The 21,104-nt window shown below is 51.3% G+C and overlaps 1 protein-coding gene across 1 annotated transcript; it reads right to left on the reverse strand.

Moving 5' to 3' along the window:
• Window positions 1-2,913: 2,913 nt before the first annotated feature.
• Window positions 2,914-6,991, reverse strand: ARL4C (ARF like GTPase 4C). Its single transcript, XM_079130318.1, has one exon. The coding sequence runs from the start codon at window positions 6,408-6,410 to the stop codon at window positions 5,832-5,834; it is 579 nt and encodes a 192-aa protein (XP_078986444.1). The 5' UTR covers window positions 6,411-6,991; the 3' UTR covers window positions 2,914-5,831.
• Between the last annotated feature and the right edge of the window lie 14,113 nt (window positions 6,992-21,104).

Genomic DNA, 21,104 nt, shown 5'->3' on the forward strand with positions numbered 1-21,104 from the left:
CCTTCCCAAACTAGGAGTCCCTCCCCAGAGGTCCCTGGAGCAACAGGCTGGTGGAGCCTCAGAGTCCCACCCGTGGGCAGAAGGGACAGAGGTTCCTTCCTGCCAGCGACTGCTCTTGAAGGAGAGGACTAGCTCCACCTTGGCTTCCTCATCTGTAAGCAGATAGAACCAGAGGGCCTGCGGGGCTCTTGAAGGAAGCAGTGAGATGAAGCCTACGAGGCCACTGGCCGGTGGCTGGCCCAGACCGGAGCCGTCAGTGACTCCGGGCACCACTGCACAACCCAGCAGGCTGAAGGAACAAGGCTGCCCCGAACCTCCCTGTGTGGCCTCTTGATTGACAAATAGGACACGTGTCCCAAACTTACGTGGTTCTGTAGCTCATGCCACGCTACGGCACTCTCACCGAGCGGAAGGCCGCACCCTGCAGAGCGGGATCGTGGTCTAAGAACTTAGCAGGGCTAAGTGACTGGCTGCTGAGCTAGGGGAGAACCAACAGGCTACTTCCTCAGAAATCCTTGAATTGCAAATTCCTCTGAACGAAGGCAGCCCCCACTCCGAAGCTCAGAGCCAGCGCCCACCCACCTGTGCACTTTCTGTTTTCAACAGGTGCCAACTGAGCCAGGGAGCCCAAGGAGGGAGCTGTTCTAAGGGTAGGGGAACATGCGGGAGATGGCCAAGTGAGGAGACGAGAGAAATGCCTCCTGTGGACTGAGATGAAGGGCTTCTCGGGCGAGCGGATCCCAAGTCCCGGGCACCGAGCCTGGGTAGGTCCAAGACAGAGAGAGGTGATCCTCCAGCCTGGGAGAAACTGTAAACCAAGAGTCACCAGGGGCTGGCTTTGTGCTTCACCATGTGACCATGATGTGGAATCCATTGTAACTCTGGCAATGGGAGCGTTTCAAGAGCCCAAGCTCTGGAGACACATGTGAAGGCCCAGAACGGTAAGGGCTGTCATCTGTGTCCTCGAACCTTACATGTGAAGAATCAGAACCTCGAGGGACAAGTTCAGATTAGGGAAATGCAGCAGTTGCTTAGGACTACAATCAGCCCCCTCAGTGACGGGAGGTCCCAGTGACGGGGCCATCTTGACTCACTTTTCTGGAAAACATAGGATGAACAATTTACCATCTAAGTGTCAAATGCCACTTGGATCCCCAAGAATTTGTTACATCGAGGTGAGATTAAGATTGCACCATAAATTAAAGGTTTCAATCTTTGCTTATTAGGATTGACAATATTTCTAAAAATATTTCTTTAGTTGTAGATGGACACAATACCTCTATTTTTTAATGTGGTGCTAAGGATGGAACCCAGTGCCTCACATGTGCTAGGTAAGCGCTCTACCACTGAGCCACAGCCCAGGCCCATGATTTCCAGTATTTTTCACCCATGTGATGTCATGATGGTTCCTAGATGGCTTTCCAACCAGTGTTTTGGAGGGTTTTGGTGCTTAAAAATGGTGTTTGTGCTCTTCCGATGTGATGTGCTCCTAATAACTAGCTTCCATGCAATATTAATGAAAAGGTCAAGTCTTACTCATTTTTTAAAGAAAAACTTCTAAACCCAAAAACATGTTTACCAAAGTGTAAGTTTCAGTATCCTTCTGCAGGGTCAGAGCAGCGACTCACCTTACCGTAGTAAACTGGAGGAATGATATTCATATTTTGCCTATTTTCATTTTAATTTAGATATTTAATGGGAAATAATTTATTTTACATTGCATCGCGTTAGAGTTTACAATGAAAACCAATTCACATAAAGTCACTTGACCAATGTTTAGTAAGTACCCACTGTGTGCTTAACCCTATGCTCGGCACAGCAGCAGAAGGGGACCGACTCACTCCCCGCCTTGAGGTCACAGCCTAGCGTCTCAGGGAGAATGGAAATCAATGGATTCAAGAGTCTGGAGAGCCGACTGCACCAGACTTCACTTCTCACAGCCTTGGTGAGGCGACAGGGACAGCCAGATTCCACTGGGCCCGCAGCCTTGCTTTCAGCAGGCAGAGGGTACCAAGAGGGAGACTCTGACCATATAACTTAAGGGCCAGGGGTCAGGTGAGATCACCTTACGTCCCATATCACACATAGCTCACAGCCAGGAGCATGAACAGCTAAATCTACTGAGCACTCGCTCTGTGCAGGCACTGGGCTCGGCCCGCCACCCATATGACCCCAATATTCTCTCAGGTACCACTGTGATCCTGTTTTACATATGGGCACACTGAGGCTGGGTGGTTAAGGAACTTGAGCAGAGTCATGGGGATTCAAGCTTTGGAGCCAGTGTTTTGATTCCCGTCATAAGTGAATGCCTGGGGTCTTTACCATCACCTAGTGACCATTGAGCACTTGGCTTAATATCTGCCAAGTGCCCCCTGTGCTCCCCACGGCACCTGCTACCCACACTGGCCCCATGGCTCTTTTCCTTAGAAAGCCCGCCATTTCTGAACTGCATCTACAGAGCACCATGGTCTCGCCATGCTTACTGCTAAAGAGGACTCAAGTCTTCGAGCGGCTGACAGGTTCGAGTGTGCCTGGTATTGAGCTGAGACACAGTGTAGACCTCAGCAGCTTTGTCGTCACCAACATAGTTAGATGTGTGCAGATCATATTTTTGAAGTAATTAACAATTCAGGATCTTTTTATGAATAAGAGTGGGCCAGGCACTGGTCATTCCCCTACAGGATGTGCGATGGGCCAGGCTCTGAGATGCCAGATGCTTCTGCATGGGCTCCTGCATGAGCCACTACACCCACCATCCAGGTGGACCCACACACTGATACCAACAAAGCAGTGACTGATCTGGTCCTGCTGCAACTCCAGATACCATCTCACAACCCATTCCCTTGTCCAGCAGAGGCCTGAAGAATGAACACAGCAATTTGAAAAACCATCCACAGAAAATGTCCCCAATAGTTTGATTGTATAAATAATTTATTTCTGTTCACAGCATCATATATGCATTATAAAAAGGGATGGGAACAAAAAATGATCAAGACAGAGAATTACAGCAGAACTGGAAACCAAAACCAGAGGACACAGTCCCAACACCGTAACAGAATTTGTGAAGAGAATTGTTCTGAAGCAAAACTGGCCTCCCTGTGTCTGCCAGGAAACATTTCAAAGCTCACTTAGGGAGACCAGCTTCCTCTATGAGAAGCCCATTCCATCTCCAAAGGGCAAAAGGCAAAATAGACCACTGACTGACAGGTGGAGGGGCCTCCCCCTGGGTGACCACTCCTAGGTGACTTCAAAAGTACTTCCTCCATTGAGTCAGAGATGAAAGGGGCTATTAATAGGTGGAACATTACAGAAATCAACTGAGACTCTTACCTATTAGTTGATACAGCACAGGGCTTGACTTTACTGCACAATTACTAACAGTTGACTGCACCCTTAAGTATTGATAATGCAAAAAACAAAACCATCTCGCACGATCATTAAAGCATTACAGGATTTGAACAGTGAGCTGGAACCTAGGTATCGTCAGCACGAGAAGGTGACAGTATTTGGCATCTGCAAAGTCGCAAAATAAATATATTATTCTCTCAATAGTGTGGAACTACCAAAAAGTGCTTAAGAAATTGTTACATGTGAAGAAAATAAAGGAAGATGGATTCGATTTTAATAATTCTATACAGAATCTTCGGAGGATGGGACCAGCCCATTCAGAAGTCGGTGAATGCGCTATCGATATGTAAACTGAAATCTCGCGGGCTTTCACCCCTGCTTAGCTCTATTTTCTCTACTGAGTTTCTACAAAAGACCAGCATTAGAAGGGCACCAAACACACTGACAAAAGAGGAAGGGAAGATGGGCTGCTAGATTTCTGCCTTTAAAAAGTCTCCTGTAAGAGCTGGGTTTCCAGCAGGAAGCCAGAACATCTGCCTCTGGTCCTCACCCCGACGACACGCAGAGGGTAGTGACAATGGGCACAGGCCAGCCCGCATGCTGACACACAGCCACATCCAATTCCTACAGGCCTCCTTTACAAAGAACCATGTCCCTGGGGGGAGGGGGTGTCAAAAATCTACCTGAAAACATGGATTCAGGGAGGAAATAAAAATCAAACAGTCAATTGTTAAGTTTCCCTTTTGATACTGTGTTTTAGGATATATGACAGCTTGTGCAAACCAAGACTCAGTCCTGATTATAAAGGATTCTTAAAATTACATTATTAAAAATATGCATTTCTTCTTCTTTCACTTTATCTATTTTCCAAAGCTTCTTTCAAGTAAACTGTGAAGTGCCTGAGTAGCAGTGACCATTACGTCACATGCTTCCTTTTATCTCCAGCACTCCTTGTTTGCATGTGCCCAAAGTGCCTGCTGGCTACAAGGCCAGTTAGAGAATGAATGGAGAAGGACTACATCCTTGAGCTTTTCCTCCGCTTTTAGATCCATGCAACGAGGTCGCTTTTGCAAAAAGGTGGGGTTTTATTTTTGGTGCATGACATCAAATACTCTAATGAGACGTTTTGAATGAAATACTTAAACCAGATAGGCCACAATGAACCAAATTAGAAATCTGAACGTGTCGCCACTTGCAGCGTCAAGGGATATAAAAGGGCAGAGCAAAGTCTTTTTTCCTAAGGTGAATATTTCTAAGGTGAGTATTCATCTGTACGTTATTTTTTAAGAACATGTCTGAAAACCCATTACCACGCGGTTAGTATCACAAGAGACATCCCTTGCAGAAAAACCATTTTGCACCTCAGCACACATCTGTAGTTGGTATGTTCATCCAAACCAATCGGTAGATTAAGAGAGTTTAAAATTCCACAGAGAATGGATCTAGATATTTATGCTGATTACACAGTGCAGAAAGAGGTCCCTGTATTCTCTCTCTCTCTGTCTCTCTCTCTCTCACACACACACACCATCCAGATTTATGCCAAGAGCATTGCCCTTTAAATACCTTTAACATTTCTGCAAACAGTAAATGCATCATTTGCCACCACCTCCAACAGTGTCTTATTTTTTTAAATTTTTATTGGTGTCTTTGTGTGATAATGACCTACACATGGACAGGGTCCAAGCCATCTGGAAGAGGTCTCATTCCAGGTTGAAAAGCAGTTCTCAACAAAACCGGTCTCCAGTAGCCACCACAAAGCCCCATGAAGCGGGCATCTTCTCGGCCATTCCCAGCCAAGGCCAGCAGCACAGCGCCCGTGCCCTCCAGATGCCGCATTGTCCCAGACAGTCCTGATGGCCCAAACCACCACTTCCTTGGGCCCAGAGCAGGACCTATGAAATTTCAACAGGGGCCTGCCCTGTGACATAAAATTATGCAGCTTCCAAGCCCCTGAATGCAAGGGGGTGTTCATCTCCCCAGCACTCCCCAGTGCCACCCAGCCTCCAGTTGTGTGCCCCCCAGGGTTCTGGGAACCGCATACCTCGGGTAACACAGGTGATCCCTCAACGGGGGCGGGGCAGCCCGGACTCCCGGCCCCGCGTAGTAAGAAGGAATCGCTTTTGTCTCTGACATCTGATCCTTCTCCTGGGGCCGGAGGGCGCACAGCCCGAACCGCAGGTCCACACCCCACTGGCCCCCACCCACTAGGTATCTCCGGTGTTCAGACAAAAGGTCCCCAGAGCTGGTGTGGGGGGTGGGGCAAGTGGAGAGCTGGCTGATAAATCAGCTGCACGCCGGGTTAAGTCACCAGTCCTGCATTTGGGTACAGAGATTGCGTTTTAAAAATTCGAAGCATCGCTTTGGTTCGCTGTCTTTGTTCGCGGGCGCGGGTTCTCGCTCACCCATCTATCCATTCATTCACTTTTGACTCGTTCGTTCACTGGCTTGCTCCCCCTAGCTCCCAAACCCTGCCAGGCGTATTACCGCTTCTTCTTCTGCTTGAGGGACTTCCTGCGTTTCAGGATCATTTCATAGAGCTTGTCCATGCCCTCGGTGAGGCCCTCGCCGATGATGGCGCACGCCGGCTGGACGTGGTAGGTGGTGGCCGGGATCAGCTCGTGCAGCGCCAGCTGCTTCTCGATCTCGGCCACCGGCAGCGACTTGGGCAGGTCCTGCTTGTTGGCGATGACCAGCAGCGGCGTGCCCTGGTTCTCGGCGAACTTGGTCACTTTGTGCAGCTCCGTCTTGGCCTCCTCCAGCCGGTCCACGTCCACGGAGTCCACCACGTAGATGATGCCGTCCGTGCAGCGGCTGTAGGACTTCCACAGCGGCCTCAGCTTCTCCTGGCCTCCTACGTCCCAGAAGTGGCAGCTGATGCCCTTGGCCGTGCCGTTGCTCAGCTTGATCTTCTCCGTATTGAAGCCAATGGTGGGCACCGTGTTCACGAACTCGTTGAACTTGAGCCGGTAGAGCACCGTGGTCTTGCCGGCCGAGTCCAAGCCCAGCATGACGATGTGCAGGGACTGGAAGGCCGAGATGTTGGAGGAGATGTTGCCCATGGCTCCTCGCTGCGGCGCCGGCCACTGCGGCTGCGGCGGGAGGGCGCCGCCCCCCGAGCAGTCACGGGCCCGATGCGGCCGGTCGCACCTGGGCCCCGCCCGCCGCCCTCGGTCGCCGGCACCGACCGGAGCCTTGGAGTCCCCGGGACGCGCTATTCCGCACGCTCAGACTCCGCGGCGCCCGCTTCCTAGCCGGCTGGGCTCGCTGTCCGCGGTCATCGCGTCTCTACCGGCGGCTTTTGTCTCCCGCGAAGCCGCTTCCAACGCCGCGATGCAGGATGCTCGCGCCCGGCGCTCTTCCCCCGGCCCGGGCTCGCTCTGCGGCTTCCAAGGGCCGCGCCCCCGCGCTCCGGCTGCTGCCTGGGCTCTGAGCGCCTGGCCGACTCCGGGCTCTCAGCGCGCTGCGCTCGCCTCTCGCCCTGGGCGGCGCCGCGGGGCCGCTCCCGCTCCCAGGGCGCGCCTCGGAGGCGCAAGCGGGACGCGGGCTTCCCCGGGCGTCGCTGCCGGCCCGACCGCCTCTGGTCCCCGCAGTCCCCGCGCTGCCTGCTCTGCCGCCGCCGCCGCCAGCCCGCAGCGGCCGGAGGGCGCCCGACCCCGCCCCTCGGCCCCGCCCCTCGCAGGCCCCGCCCCCGACCCCTCCCGCCCGCGGCCGCCGGGTCCCGCGCGGTCCTCTGGGCGCGCCGCGGGTTTTCGCGCGCTTCGGTCGGTTCCGACTGCCTCCGGTCCCCCTCCCGCGCCGCGCCGCGCCGCGCGAAGACAATGGGCCCGAGCCCGCTGGTCCTCCCAGCCGCTGACGCCTCTTTTAAAAACAGCTCCGGCCTCCCGGAACCCCCGCCCGCGCCCTGCCCGCCGCGCCGCAGCCGTGGGGGCGCAGCCCGTCTCGGGAGCCAGTCTGAGTCCCCGCTCTGCCCGCGCTCTGGCGGCCCCCAGCAGCCGGCAGGGCGGGGGCGGGAGTGCGGCGCAGGGAGAGAGGGCGGTGAGGTCAGCACCAACCGCCAGGGCTGCGGAGGGAAGGCGCTGGCCTCCGGGAGCCCTCAGCTTGTGGCCAGTGGCGAGCGGCGAGCTGCGACCCTGGACTCTGGACGCGTCCCCACCCGCCCTGGAACCCTCGCGGTGCCGTGGGTCCGGGGTCCTCCGGGACGCCCAGCCTCGTCGGAGCTCCAGAGGGCGCCCAGTCTTTCACCGGCGCAGGGAACTAAGGAGACCTGTCTACCCGAGATAACCCAGACAGCTAGCTCACCAGACGCTCCCTTGGACTGCCTGATTTTATGGCCACCAGGGTACGGGTTAGACATACAGAAAACACCCCTGCCAGCCCATGTTGAAAACGCTTTGAAAAAAAATGGCGCTGCTTGTAGAACCCAGGGCCTCTCACATGCTAGGAAAGCACCCCACTAGGAGCCGCAGCCACGACCCCACGCTGGAGGCAACGACCTGCCCACCTGGCCGGGAATCACAGTGCCTGAGGCTCCACACACGCTTGGGGGCGGAAAAAAAAAGTGTCTATAGCCTAGAGTTTATGATACTGGGGGTTACAAACCAGTATTCCCTGGACTCAACCTCCTGTCACCCCAATTCAGTGGTGTTTTTCTAACAAGTGCATCCTGGGCATGCAGAGTCGTGTGCATTGACGCAGCAGAAAAATGGTGATCACATCCCTCCAGGTCAGACCTCTGCGATAACACAGATGGAAATGCCTTCAAAAGAAAAAGAAATGAAAATGTTCATGATTATGTAATAATTAAGGATACAGTTTCCTTTTCCAGCCCTTGTTTAATACAATAGGGTAGAACACACGATTTTGCTGATAACAAAGCATGAAGGAAGGAGAAGCCCATCCTGTAGAAGGAAGGAGAAGCCCATCTTTGGAATGGCAGCAGCCACAGTGTCACCCACTCACTCTCCAGGGACTGGAATGGAATGTGAGCCCTGGAAAGAGCCCTGCAGATGTCAGTCCAGCCTCCAGGCGAGGAAACCGGGCCCAGGTGCTGAGACTGCCAGGGAGCAACCTCTGCAAGCAGACTGCCTGCCCCAAGACCAGCAGTGCAGGTGTCCCTCCGTGTCCTCGAAGGACTGGTTCTAAGACACCTGAGGATGACAAAACTGTCAATGCTCAGATGGGCATGGTGGCACATGCCTGTGATCCCAGCCACTTGGGAGGCTGAGGCAGGAGGATCAAAAGTTCAAGTCCAGCCTGGGCAACTTAATGAGGCTCTAAGCAACTTACCCCAACTCAAAAAATTAAAAAGGGCTGGGAATGCAGCTCAGTGGTAAAGCACCCCTGGGTTCAAGCCCCAGTGTCAAAAAGAGAAAAAAGAAACCAAAAAACTATTTTTAAAAAAATTACAATGCTCTAGTCCCTCCTATAAAATGGCCTACTATTTCATATAACCTGTGACCATCTTCCTGTGTACTTTAAATCGTTTCCAGATTCCTTGTGGTAGGTAGTGCAATGTATACACTGCCTAAATTGTTGTTAAACTATATTGTTTAAGGAACAATGGCAAGAGAAAAGAAACCAGTACTGTTGTAGGACAGAGGAAACTTTTGGTACCTGGAGTCAGGTACTTTGGTACCATGGATTGAATCCAGGGGTGCTTAACCACTAAGCCACATCCCCAACCCTTTTTATTTATTTATTTTTTAATTTTGAGGCAGGATCTCACCAAGTTGTTTAGGACTTCCCTTAGTTGCTGAAGCTGGCTTTGAACTATCCTCATGCCTCAGCTTCCTGAGCTGCTGGATTACAGGTCTCCGCTGCCTCACCTGGCAGGAAGCTTGTTCAAATATTTTCAGTCAGCAGTTGGAATCCGTTGATGCTGAACGCGTAGTTGCGGAACACTGACGGTATTTATGCCAGAGCCGGCGGCCTGCTCAGCTCTTCCCCACCCCAGACTCCACCTGCACACCATTATAATTCCAGGGATGAAACTCTAGGCTACCTGAATTGAGTTGCAAAGGACAGAAATTCAACTCTAATTGAGTTGGACAGGGGTTAGGGTTGTGACTCAGTGATAAAGAGCGCTTGCCTAGCACGTGTGAGACACTGGGTTTCATCTTCAGCACCACATAAAAATAAAGTTAAAGTGCTTTATTTATTTATTTACTTTAAGAAAATTGAGTTGGACACAAAAGGAAATATATGTACTGATGTAACCAAAAATTTCAGGATAAGGTCCCTTTCAGGCATGGCTGGATCCAGGAGCTCAAAAGTAGAATTTAGATCTTTTCCATATCTCCTTGTTTTCCTCTCTGTGTATTCTTTTCCCTACAAGCATCTTAGGCTCACATCCTAATGTAGACCTCTTCTCCCAACTCCAAAGATAGCCTGGGATAGGTATACTTCTGACCTGCCTGGCCCACCCCAAATCAACTCATTGACCTGGCCCAGGGCTAAAATATGGTGGTTCCCTTGGAAGAACTGGGACCTGTTACCAAGAGACACATGACAGTGGGTAAGCAAAACATCTCTACCTGGTGTGCTTTGTGATGATGTCCTCTCTGTTCCTGGGAACTCTGGGAGGACAGGACTTTGTATTTTCATGGTCAGTTTCTTGACCCTCTTAAAGGTCTGCCCCATAAACAACTGCATTCTGACCAGGTGTCTTCTTTCTCTTTCCTCCTGGCCCTGGCAGGGCTGAGGCTGGCCACCAGCCCAGGATGGAACCTGGGCATTTGGAAAGGAGCAGACCAGCCCCGCAGCCTCTTGGTCCAGCTCCCACAAAAATCTCAACATAGGACACCTTTGGGTCACTTGCTTCCACCCCCAGTTAGGTTCTGCTTTTATTTTAGGGGTAGTAGGAGGGAACTATTTTAGTGAAATAGCCTGTAGGCTTTGTGGTGCTGAGCGGATTACTAGCAACAACCCCGTGGTTTTGTCTAGAGCCTCTGTTTTGCATCCCCTCCGTAGGGTTCAGCAATAAAGGCTGTCTGTTGTCCAGTAGCAAAAGCAGATTAATAGACATTAATAGAGCCTTCCAGAGCAGAGCCATTAAACACAACTCACCATAATTGAATAGCAGCCGCTCTACATTCTAATTTCTCTCACCAGGTGATAAGTTGATTTTACAGTTGATAATTTAACTTCTAACACATAAAAATGTCATTTGGTTGAGTCAACTAGGAAGGTTCCTTCAAATATGGATTTCAACTGGAGAGCCCTGGAGTGATGAAGGGAAACAGATGTTTGTCAGCCTCTCATGGCAGAGACGCAAGGCCCACTTTGAGCCCTGGGCTGTGTGGACACACGAGTGGCTGCCACTCCCTTGTCACCGCATGCCAGCTGTGTGCCAGTTGACAACTCACGGGTCCCTCAGCTCTCCACGTCCAAAATGCACTGAGCACATGCAGGAGATCTGGAGAGCCAAGGAGATAACATGCGGCATGGTTGGCACAGTGCTGGGCACACAGAAAGTGCCTAATAAAGGTTAGCTTTCCTAAGCGCAAAGAAGCCAGTTTAATTATGTACACAGCCACTTAAATAGCAATATCTGCCCAGTGGACACACTTTCTTTCCATTCAGTGGACAATGACCAGCAGCGTGCCCTTTCTTCATTTTAGTTAATCAGAATTAGACGCTTCTCAAGAAGAGCATGAAAAAACTAAAGGATGAATGACCTCGCTGATAAGCGGATGGGGACATATAAGGGGGGGTAGGAGGGGTTAGTGTTAGGGTTAGGGTTGGTTTAGGGTTAGGGATAAGGAGGATGGTAAGAATGGAGGAAGGAAAGACTGTATAGAGGGAAAAGAGGGGTGGGAGGGGTGGGGGGTAAGGGAAAAAATAACAGAATGAATCAAACAACATTGCCCTATGTAAATTTATGATTTTTAATTAAAATAAAACAAAAAAGGAGCATGCGCTGGTGCCCTGTCTCAGATGAACCTCACTTCTGGCCGCAGAGCTATTTCTGGACCTCTTCTTCCTATTCTGCATCCACATGACTTTACACCCAAAGAAGGACTGGATTATTTCAAGCAAATGGAATGCAATAATGTGGCGGTAACTTTGAAACTGCACCCTTTAATATTCATTTTCCCCTTCCTAGAAACAGTGTGTCACCAAATAAAGAACTTTTGAATGAATCTAGTTAATTCAGTAATAAATCGCATCATCTTTATCTCTGCCTTTGTAAGGTTGATGACACAAAGGTGAGCTCCCAGGCAGGCCCTACCGGGGACCAGGGCAGAGCAGAGCCTGGGCCCGCCCGCATGCGCGCCTGGGTTTGCGAGTTCTGTGGAAACCTGCTGGGCAGGGCTGTGGTCAGGTTCCTGCGTCTAACTGTTCTGGTGCAGGAGCGCCCTCTACTGAGCGTCTCAGGAAACAGATGAAGGCCTCTCCAGAGGGTCATTTGCCAATGCCTGGTAGATGTTCAGTCCCTGTCTACTGGAAGCATGAATGGCAGGTGACTCCTTAACCTGCTTCCAGTACAGCCAGGTCAGACCAGCTCTCCTACGGCTGCCATGCTGGTTACACTGAAATGACCAAGTGTCCTGGGAGCTTTTAGGCTCAGAGCTCAGGGCGTTATTCTCAGTGCTGCTTGGGTCCTGTCTGCAGGGTCTGTGGAGACCAGGGGATCATTTGCCAAGAGATAGTTCCAGGAGCCCGACAGGACGCAAAGGGGCTTTACCAGGAAGCTGTGCAAAGAATCAGAATCGATGGAGGAGATGGGAAAACGACTTCCAGGAAGCCGCTGAGATCAGAGATGGGGAGAAGGCGATTTTTGCACCTGATCAAGTGGCAGGCATGGAGGACAGGCCTGGGAGTGAGGATGAAGGAGACCAACTGGGTGGGCAGAGCAGCTGAGCCTGCAGCAGCTGAGGCCAGGTGGCCTGGGGCGCAGCCCTCTCTCTACCTGGCAGAAGTGACTACTTAGGAGGAACTCTGCCCCAGCAACATTCCCAAGGGCCCAAGGGAGTCAGGTGGACCCCAAGATCTCCACCACTGCAGTTGACTGTCCCCACTCCAGGCAAGATGTGGGCAGCAGGCTTCCAGTGGAGGTGACAGGAGTACTCCCGAGTCAGGGGGAATTTGGTCGTAGGGGCAGTAGCTTTGGAGGGAAATGAAGAATCTTGGTGCTTGAGGTTCTTGCTACCCTCCAGTGGTCCCAAGCCTGGGAATAACAAGGGTCTACTACTCCATTATCCACCCAAGTTCATGACTTGAATGAAAGGGGAGAAAAAAAGAGGTGGCTTCTTTTCAATTTTTGCTAAGCAACAGGGATCCTTTTTCAGGTATCCAATTTTCCAACAATCGCTACCATGAGCATTTTGTGTTATTATTGCTGATTTTGGTTTAAAAAATAGCTGAAGACTCTTCCCCACTCATGTCGTCACTAGAAGCCAGCAGTGCCTATTATCTGCCCTAAACAGACGTGAAAATTCAGAAGCTGCTCTCTTTCCTGTCAATACCATCTTCAAATGGATTCTTACATAAGATCGTTTTAAATCTCTCCCTAGAATTTAAATCACATGTAAGTGAACTTTCATCGAGGACTTTTGACCGCCCTTAAACTTTGGAGCTCCGCACTCAGGGCTACTAAAACGACCTCCTCAGTGCCAGATCCTTTCAGTGGAGGGAAGAGAAGATTTGGTGTGCAGAAGTTATTTGTGATTCTTTTAATAATTCAATCACTGTAATTAAATTTCTACTCTAATAGCCATGGTGAAGAAAAAAAAAACCAAAAAACAGTAACAATAAATATCGGGTGATTAGACCTGTGCCATGAACCGAAAAGTGTCTGATGGAATCCTGGCTTGCCTTGGCTCCTTCCCCGCCTCCCCAGGTGAGCTGAGATGCCCATTAGTTTTATTTAATTAAAATCTCCTTGGCTGGACCCAAGAGAGATGGGAACAATGGTGCTTTTGTGCCTCTGTGAAGTCCTATCGCTCTCTCAGCTGGCGCAGAGGAGGCCTGGGTACGTTGCCAGCCTGCCTTTGTCTGACGTGTGGTCACTCAGGACGGCTCTTTCCTTTCAGTTTAACAGAGGGCTTTGTGTGGGACTCTGGTGGGTGTGAATCTGGCACAGGTCTCTGGATAGGAACCTCTGGCTCGATGCTGCTTTGGTTGGAGAAGTGGCTGCTTGAAATGATCATTTGCTCCTTAAGAGTTATACCGTGACTACTAATCCGATACTTCGCTCTATCCATCAGAGAAAATCCCTTTAACTCTCTTGCTCCTGCCTCCTCCAATCTCCTAAAACTACTTTCCGAAGGCCACTACGACAAATGGAAAAATACAAAGGCCTTGGGTTTCCTTCATACCTGACCTCCCAATTGACCAGTTGACCCTCCATCCTTCCTAGAAGTCTTCCCTAGGAAAACCAGCTGGCCATGTTTGCCTCTGTCTCGGCTGCACCTCGTGCTGCCCCTAAGGTGCTGGACTGATCCATGTTGATGCCAGTCAGGGACGGAGGTGCTCACGGGTTCAGAGTTACACCACCGGGGCCTCCAAACACGGGTCTACGGAATCCGGCTCCTGCACCTCCCCACCACGGCCCTTAGACTGCGCCTGTGGCTCCCCTCAGCCCACGGAGTGCCAGGCGCAGCGTTGGCTCTTCCACGTCCTCCCGTCTCCTCCCCAGTCCCTGGTCCCCACCTCAGAGTCCTCACTTTCGCAGTCAGAGGCAGAAGATCTCAGCAGGGAGTGCTGACCGCCTCTGCACAGAGGTCTCTGCGCAGGACCGCGCGGTGCGGATGCCCAGGGCCTTTCCTTCCCCTTTGCCACCCGCCGATGCAGCCCGAGAGGAGCCGATTCCGCTTCAGGAATGACTCGACATGGGGACTGTGAGGCGTGTAAACAGCCTCAATGGGTTCTCCTCGGCAGAGGACAGCTGCCCTTACATCTTTGATGAACCGCCTGCATTTCCATTTTCGCCTGTGGTGAAGGCGGACTTCACCCAGGCACCTGCCTCTGTCCTTCTGCTTGGGAACCAGGGCCCAGGGCATTAACCTGATGGCCCTGAGCCTAGGACTCCCTTCGTGATCAGTGAAGGGAAGGGCTTCCAGGGGCCTCAGTGCCCCGTCCACCTGCACCGGGCAGGTGACTGTGGGACCGGCCTCTTTGTATTCAGGGAGAAGAGGATGGGTCTGGCTTAGATCTTGGGTCTCAGCTTTGGTCTTCAATCCAGCTTTCCACAGAGTTCTAGAAAGACGTCACCAGTATTTGCCCAGCTTCAGAAAGCACCACAGCCTGGTCTCCAGGGAGGAGCTAAGGGGAGGGAGACTGGCCTCAGCGTGGCCTTCAGCCTCTAACGGGGCCGCAGGACACTGAGCGGCACTTCCTGGCATCTGCCTCGGGGCAGAAGGAGCCGTACTGCCAGAGCAGCAGAAGGAAGAGCCCCCGGGGAAAAGCACCCATGCGGTGGGCTGAAGCTGAGCTGGGGCAGGAGAAAGGAGGGGGACTTGTCCTTCTCCTCGTCTTCCTCGTCTTCCTCCTTTCCTTACCTTTGATGTCTTTGTTCTAACCAAAGACAGCGCAGTTTCTACGGAGGGTCCAACCTGGTACTGCCTCACAGTCAAGCAACTTCTCTCCAGAGAAAGTGATGTTCAAGAGAACCAAGGAATGACTGTGGAGGGTTTCTGAGTACTTTTTGATCAGATAAGACATTCCCCTGGCATAACATTCATACGGTACAAAAGGCTGTTCACTGGAAAGTCAGTCAGTCTTTTCTGTTTCTTTTTTCTTTGAAATAGTGGGGCTTGAACCCAGGAGCACTTTACCACTGATCCGCATCCGCAGCCCTTTTAATTAACTCGTTTGTTTCAGACCAGGCCTCTCCGAGTTGCTGAGGCCAACTTTAAGCTTGCGATCCTCCTACTTCACCTCCCGAGTTGCTGGGATGACAGGTAAGTGCCACCGGCTTAAAAAGGCAGTCTCTGTCCCACCCTGGCTCAAGGTCTGTTCCCCAAAAGGCGACCGCATTACCAGGGTATCCTTCCAGACAGCTCTTTACTCTTCTACAGAAAGCTGTACCTTAGAATGTGTTCAGGCCTCTCTAGAGTCCTAAGCAAAGGAAGCCAAGAGGGAGCAGGCTCATCCCTTGGTCGGTAGCACAGGGAGCCCAGACGAGCTAACTCAGGGTCAGGAAACTCCGAGGTGCAGTACTCCAGAGGGAAACCGCAGCCTTTTTTGAGAAAGAAAGAAGCTGGTGGACCCCAAGAGCAATGGAGTGTGAGTCACCTTGCAGACAGAAGCCCCTTCTCCATTCCGCAGGCACCACCCCCTGGTACCACTGCACACCCACGGCCCGAAGGCCGGCCCTGCTCCCCTCCTATAGCTGCAGGTTGGCATCTCATCGACCCCAAGGCTGCCAGGTGCATCCCTCTTATGATGGCCTGGGTCAGACAGGGGAAGCAAGTTCAGACAGGAGGCCCTGAAACCAGCCCACCGTGTCTTCCCTGTTGGGGCTCAGAAGGAAAAGACAGACGAGAGAAACAACAAAAGCAAGCAGGTTTCATTTCTCTGATTAAAGGAGCTTACTTATCTCCTAAGGAACTGGAGCTGATTTATCTAACATTTCTTAACTAATTTCAGGCGCCACGCATTATTGTTAGGATTTTATGTATTGCTAAGCAGGCAGAATAATTGAAATAGCAGCAATCAATTTTTTTTTTTTTTTTGCCAAAAATGTCATAAATTTAAATATGAAAAATGGGCCAAGTCCCTGGGGTAAAGTGTTGATTCAGGATACCAAGATTAACACCTGTAGCCACGGGGACACAGAATTGCCTGTAGAGAGGAGCCTTCCCTGAACAGTAGTGTGCTAGCTAGAAACGGGAAGTTCATCTCCAGCAATATTGCTAAATAACACAATCCAAGCCTAAGGACCCGTTAAGGACACGGTGAAGCTGTATATTGGTAGGGTTGGGATGATGCAGATTTTGTTAAGTTAAAAAGCCTGGTACCCAAAAGCTCCCATCTCTATTACAAATAGGTGTGTGGCGTACATGTGTGCACATGTATGTGTCTGTACATATGTCTGTGGGCGTATGTTTCGTATGTGTTAGATATCGATATTTGAGATGCACAGGGATTTTTCAAAAAGATTCTCAAGACACTGGGTGATGGTTATCTCTGGACCTTGGGCTTCAGTAGTGGGAATGATGGGAAAGGAGACTCGCGGCTCATCAAAAACCCAAGGTCCTGTTTGGATTTGTTTTCTGTGCGTGTAAAAATAGTATTTTCATAATAACGAAAAAGGCCAAAGACCCCATTTAGTGTGTGAATGCACCCACTAACAGAAAAACATACCTGCCTAGGTATGCAGATTGCAGAAGCCCTAAATTTTGAACTGCATTCTAGAAAGAATTAAAATAAATATAGCAAGTGTCCAGAGAGTGAATTACCACACTGGCAAATGTCAAATATTCATAAATAACTGATTCATGCTCCACTGTAGGAGATCCATCAAAGTAGCCTTCAAGCTCGACTGAGATCCAGGGCTGGGGAAGCGTTTCCAGGAGCAGATTTATGGAGAGCATTGTTTCCTCTAGAGCTGCTGTTCTGCTACCTCAAGGTCAGGCTGCCAAGGTTAAAGGAAACATTAACATCTAGAAGCTCTGCTGTGGAGGAGGAGGCACACAGACGTTCTGCTTCCCAACCTTGACCCTTTCGGGAAGGCATGATACTGCCCTAGCCCACCTCCCCAGTTCTGCTCTACCCGGGTTAGGAAATGACCCTCTCCAGGGCAGACCCAAGAAGACAGTGGACTGAAACAGCAGGACACCACACACTTCTGTACTTTTACTTAAAAATTAAAATTTCTGCCTTCTGTCGTGTGAATGGAAATGACCTTTCATAATGACATTTGATCTACATATCATCAACACCTTATCACGTGGGCGTGTTGGGAAAGCCACTTCCCTGCCAGGTCTGTAGGGAACCAGCTGACTTTACAGCAGGTTCTTCACACGTCCTGCCTTCACCTGGGCAAAATGGGCCCAGCGGTGTTAGGTGAAGAGGAGGAAGGAAAGGGTGTGGGTCCCCTCACCTTGGGTGCGTGGCTCATGAACACCGAGGGCCGGTTTCCTGTGTGAGAAAGGTTAGCTTCCGTTTTTAAGAGATGTGGTCTGTGCTGGACGATGTCTGTGTGTCGATGACAGACCACATGGACAGCAGGGGCCTGGTGGGCCACGTCCCCTGGGTTTGCATGTGTCCTCAATGACACTCTGCCCACGGGACAGCTGCCCAGCAGCACAGTCCTCTGAAGGCGCCCTGCTGGTAAGCATGACCGTGCTGTTTCTCCGTCGGGCCTTCTCAGCCCGAGATGGACGACGCCTTTTCTCCTGCTAAATGTGCACAGCAGCTGCGGACACGCAGCTCCCCAGCTCCAGGGCCTCTGGCTGAAGTAACGTTTTCCTAAGAAATCATGCTTCCAGACTATTTTTGATTTTTAATGAAACCGTGGGGTGAATGGAACTGTGTAGACTACAACATGGTCATTCAGGGAACAGCTGAGAATGCCGGATAGTCACCCCGGTCACTGTGACTCGTATTGATCTCCTCCTTCCTCTCCAATTGACCTTTGCCCTCTCCCCAGTCATTTCAGTAAACTCATTACTTCCCTCCCCTGGGGCCTTGGAAAGGCCCAAAGAACTTAGTCAGCAAGTTTGATTTAAGAAGGGGCCAAGACAGAGGCATTTGTTTAGCTTTCCCATCTTGGAAACTTCCGTCGTCATCACTAATAGGTGAAATTAAAAACGCTGTGAAAAAGTCAGAGGATTTTCCAAGGCTTCCGTGCCTCCTGTGATCCGCAACCCCATAATCACATTGGCGACGCTGTTCTCTGATTTTTACATTTTTTCCTCTCCTTTTTTGTTGGTGTCATTCTGATAAACACCTTTTGCAGCAAAGGATTTTTTTACATCTTGTTTTTAGTGTTGAACTCTGGTGTATGTCTAATCCCTGGGAAGTCAACACTGGAGGCTGGACCTCACAGGAGCCTTCACACAAGTAGCCAGAGTTCATTCTTTCACAGTGGACCTTGTTTCTTGAAATGCTCTGAATCTTAAGTCTTCTACTGCTCAAATCTCTTCCTCCAACACCCTTACTATGCACGGATTGCTGATCATACAGCACTTTCATAGTTCAGATGCCCGCACACTGGAGCACACACAGAGGTCTTCGCCTGTGTTGATCTGCACGGAGGGATCCCCCACCAACTCAGTCACAGACACCTACCAAGATCTGAATGTGCCCAGGGTTCTCCCTGAGCACCTGAGGCACAAGCCCGCAATACGTCCAAGATGCTTCTTCCCAGTCTGCCCCCTGGTGGGGGCACTAAGTAACTGCACACGTTTAGGAAAGGACCCCCTACCTTTCTTGCTCTGTGCCATTCCTCTCTTCTCATTATCCCCCCCCGCCCTACCCTTCCTTCAGATCTGCAATTTCCTTTCCTCTTTCTTCTTTTTCTTCCTCTTCTCTGTTTCCATCTGGGTCTCCAGGGCCCTTTGGTCGGGCAGTCGCATCCTCTCCCAAGTCCTTGTCATCCTCTCCCCCTGACTCACCAACGCACCCTCTGGCTGGCATGGTGAGGGCTCTGCACCCACCCCAGCCTGGCAAGGCCTTCCTCTCCCCTTCTTATCCAGTCATGGTTCATACTGGCCATGTGGGCCGCGGCGTGTGGTGAGGCCATTCACCTGGGGTTGCAGAGTCACCGGACAGCAGTCCAAGTTTGTAATAGAGGAAAAGGTCGCAGCGAAATCCCGGGAAAAATACGCCACTGGTTTAAACAGAGGTGCGTCTCTGGGGAAACAACTCAGAGCTCATTCAAAACGCACTTTATGAAGATTCCTTTGTGTCAGGTGCTGGAGTCACAGCAGTGTGCCGATCTTCAGGGAGTCCACAGATGAGTGACAGATGCAGCCAAGTCATGGGCAAGAACAAGGGGTCGGGGGAGTGGGGAAGTGGGGTGATGGGTGGATGAGGGGCAGGAGGCACAGGGAGGCAAATGTCCTCAGGGAAAGCTTCTGTGGAGGTGACACCGGAGCAGGAGACACGCTGTCATCTCTGCGATGCCTGCAGTTCTGTCCCATGCCTCTGAGTTGGTGAGGGGGAGGAGAGTGTCATGTGCCCATGTAGGAGGACAGAGAGCCCTGCTTAAGAAGGACTCTGTACAGCATATTTGGTACTGGACAGGCCACTGGACAACAGCCCAGGTGTGATCCAAGAGTACAGTCTAGAACAGGACCCCTGACAAGTCCAGGTGGCGACTATATCTGGACTTTGCTCTTGGACTCCAAGGGCCTCTATGTCCAAGTGGGGGATTGAAAAGTTATAATCTTAAAACCACACTACTCACTTAAGAGGCTATGCATGAAGATTTATAATATCAGAGGATAAAGCAGAGCTTCATTCATCCAGTGAATACTACTCTATAGTAAATTGATAAGTACTCTTGGCTACAGTGTGTTGCAAACTCAAGGAGTTAGCACTTTGTGTTTCAAAGATTGTTTTTGATAATACAATTTTAATGTTAAGTAGATTTCTATTAAAAAGCAAGCCAGGGGACTGAGGTGCCGTGGGGCAGGCGATGGCCAGATGGGTGGCCCGTGGCAGAACACACTGTGGGCCCTTCCAGGTAGACGCAAGGGGACCCTCCACCTCATCCCTTCATCAGAGACACACATTTTCTTTGTCTTCTGGTCATCCGGTATGTTTGACTTGTTAAGCCTGAAAATTACAAAATTGAAAGTTGTTTGTTAACTAGAATGTTGCAGTTCATGATAAAGCACTAAATCAACTCCAAGTTGCCTGCCACTGCAGCAGAAATGAATCCTGCAAAACTCGAAGGCCCAGGCTGGGGAACCCTCAGAAATGTTTTCTGCGGTCTCAGAAAAATCCTCAGTAAGGCACGGAGCGCAGAGGGGAAGGGCAGGGTGGCCCAGTGGGCCAAAGAGAGGACGCGACCCCCTCAGCCAGGAAGGGAGGTCAGCCTTGCTTGACCAAGGACTTAATCTACAAACTGCAGATCCCTCAGTGGCACGAATTAGAAGCGTCCACCTGTAAGACTGACCCTCTTCCTGGGCACACGACTTTGCCTGCCCAGGGGTCAACAGGAATGCTCGCGGCAGGCTGGGCACCTGCAGTCCTTGCACCTCGCTCAGTCCTCGGCGGTGGAGCAGAGGCTTCTCGAGTTGAGCCAGAAAGAGAAGGAACAGCAGACCCCTGTGAGGGACACCTTGAGTCCCTCCTTTGGTACTGAGCTGTCTGCAAACAGCATCGCAACAGACCTGTCTGCTACAACTAATCTCAAAGAAGACGTGTAGACCAAAGCCCAGGACGACCAAAAGGGCCCATTGGGAGGAAGGAGCTGCGGGAGGCGGCAGTGAACGGAGGGACCGTGGGGTTCTCAGGTGCCTGCTCTGACTCGCCAGGCCCCAGGGGTCTCTCCCGTGGCTCTCGTGGTGCAGGTCCAGGCAGGGCACAGGCACGCGGGCAGGTGAACCAGCCCTAGAGCCAAGGCAGGGCTGGAGAGTTCCAGGTGGCCTAGACTGTGTGGGCCACCGCATGACAGCCACAGAGATGCAGCATAAGTCAAGGGACAGTGTCTTGGCCACGTGGACCTGTGACTACGGCAGGAGTCATGCCGAGGAATTGTCCCCACAGCCCTGCCCTGCTCAGAGCAGCTCCAGCCGGCATCTGAGTAGAGGCTTTCCAATGGACACCGATAGTTTTGGGTGACATTACAGTAAAAA

The sequence above is a fragment of the Sciurus vulgaris genome (assembly GCF_902686455.1).
Source record: "Sciurus vulgaris genome assembly, chromosome: 3".
NCBI lineage: Eukaryota > Metazoa > Chordata > Mammalia > Rodentia > Sciuridae > Sciurus > Sciurus vulgaris.

Excerpts from the sequence above, each read along its gene's own strand:
- ARL4C (XM_079130318.1), bottom strand. The coding sequence starts at position 6,410 with ATGGGCAACATCTCCTCCAACATCTCGGCCTTCCAGTCCCTGCACATC.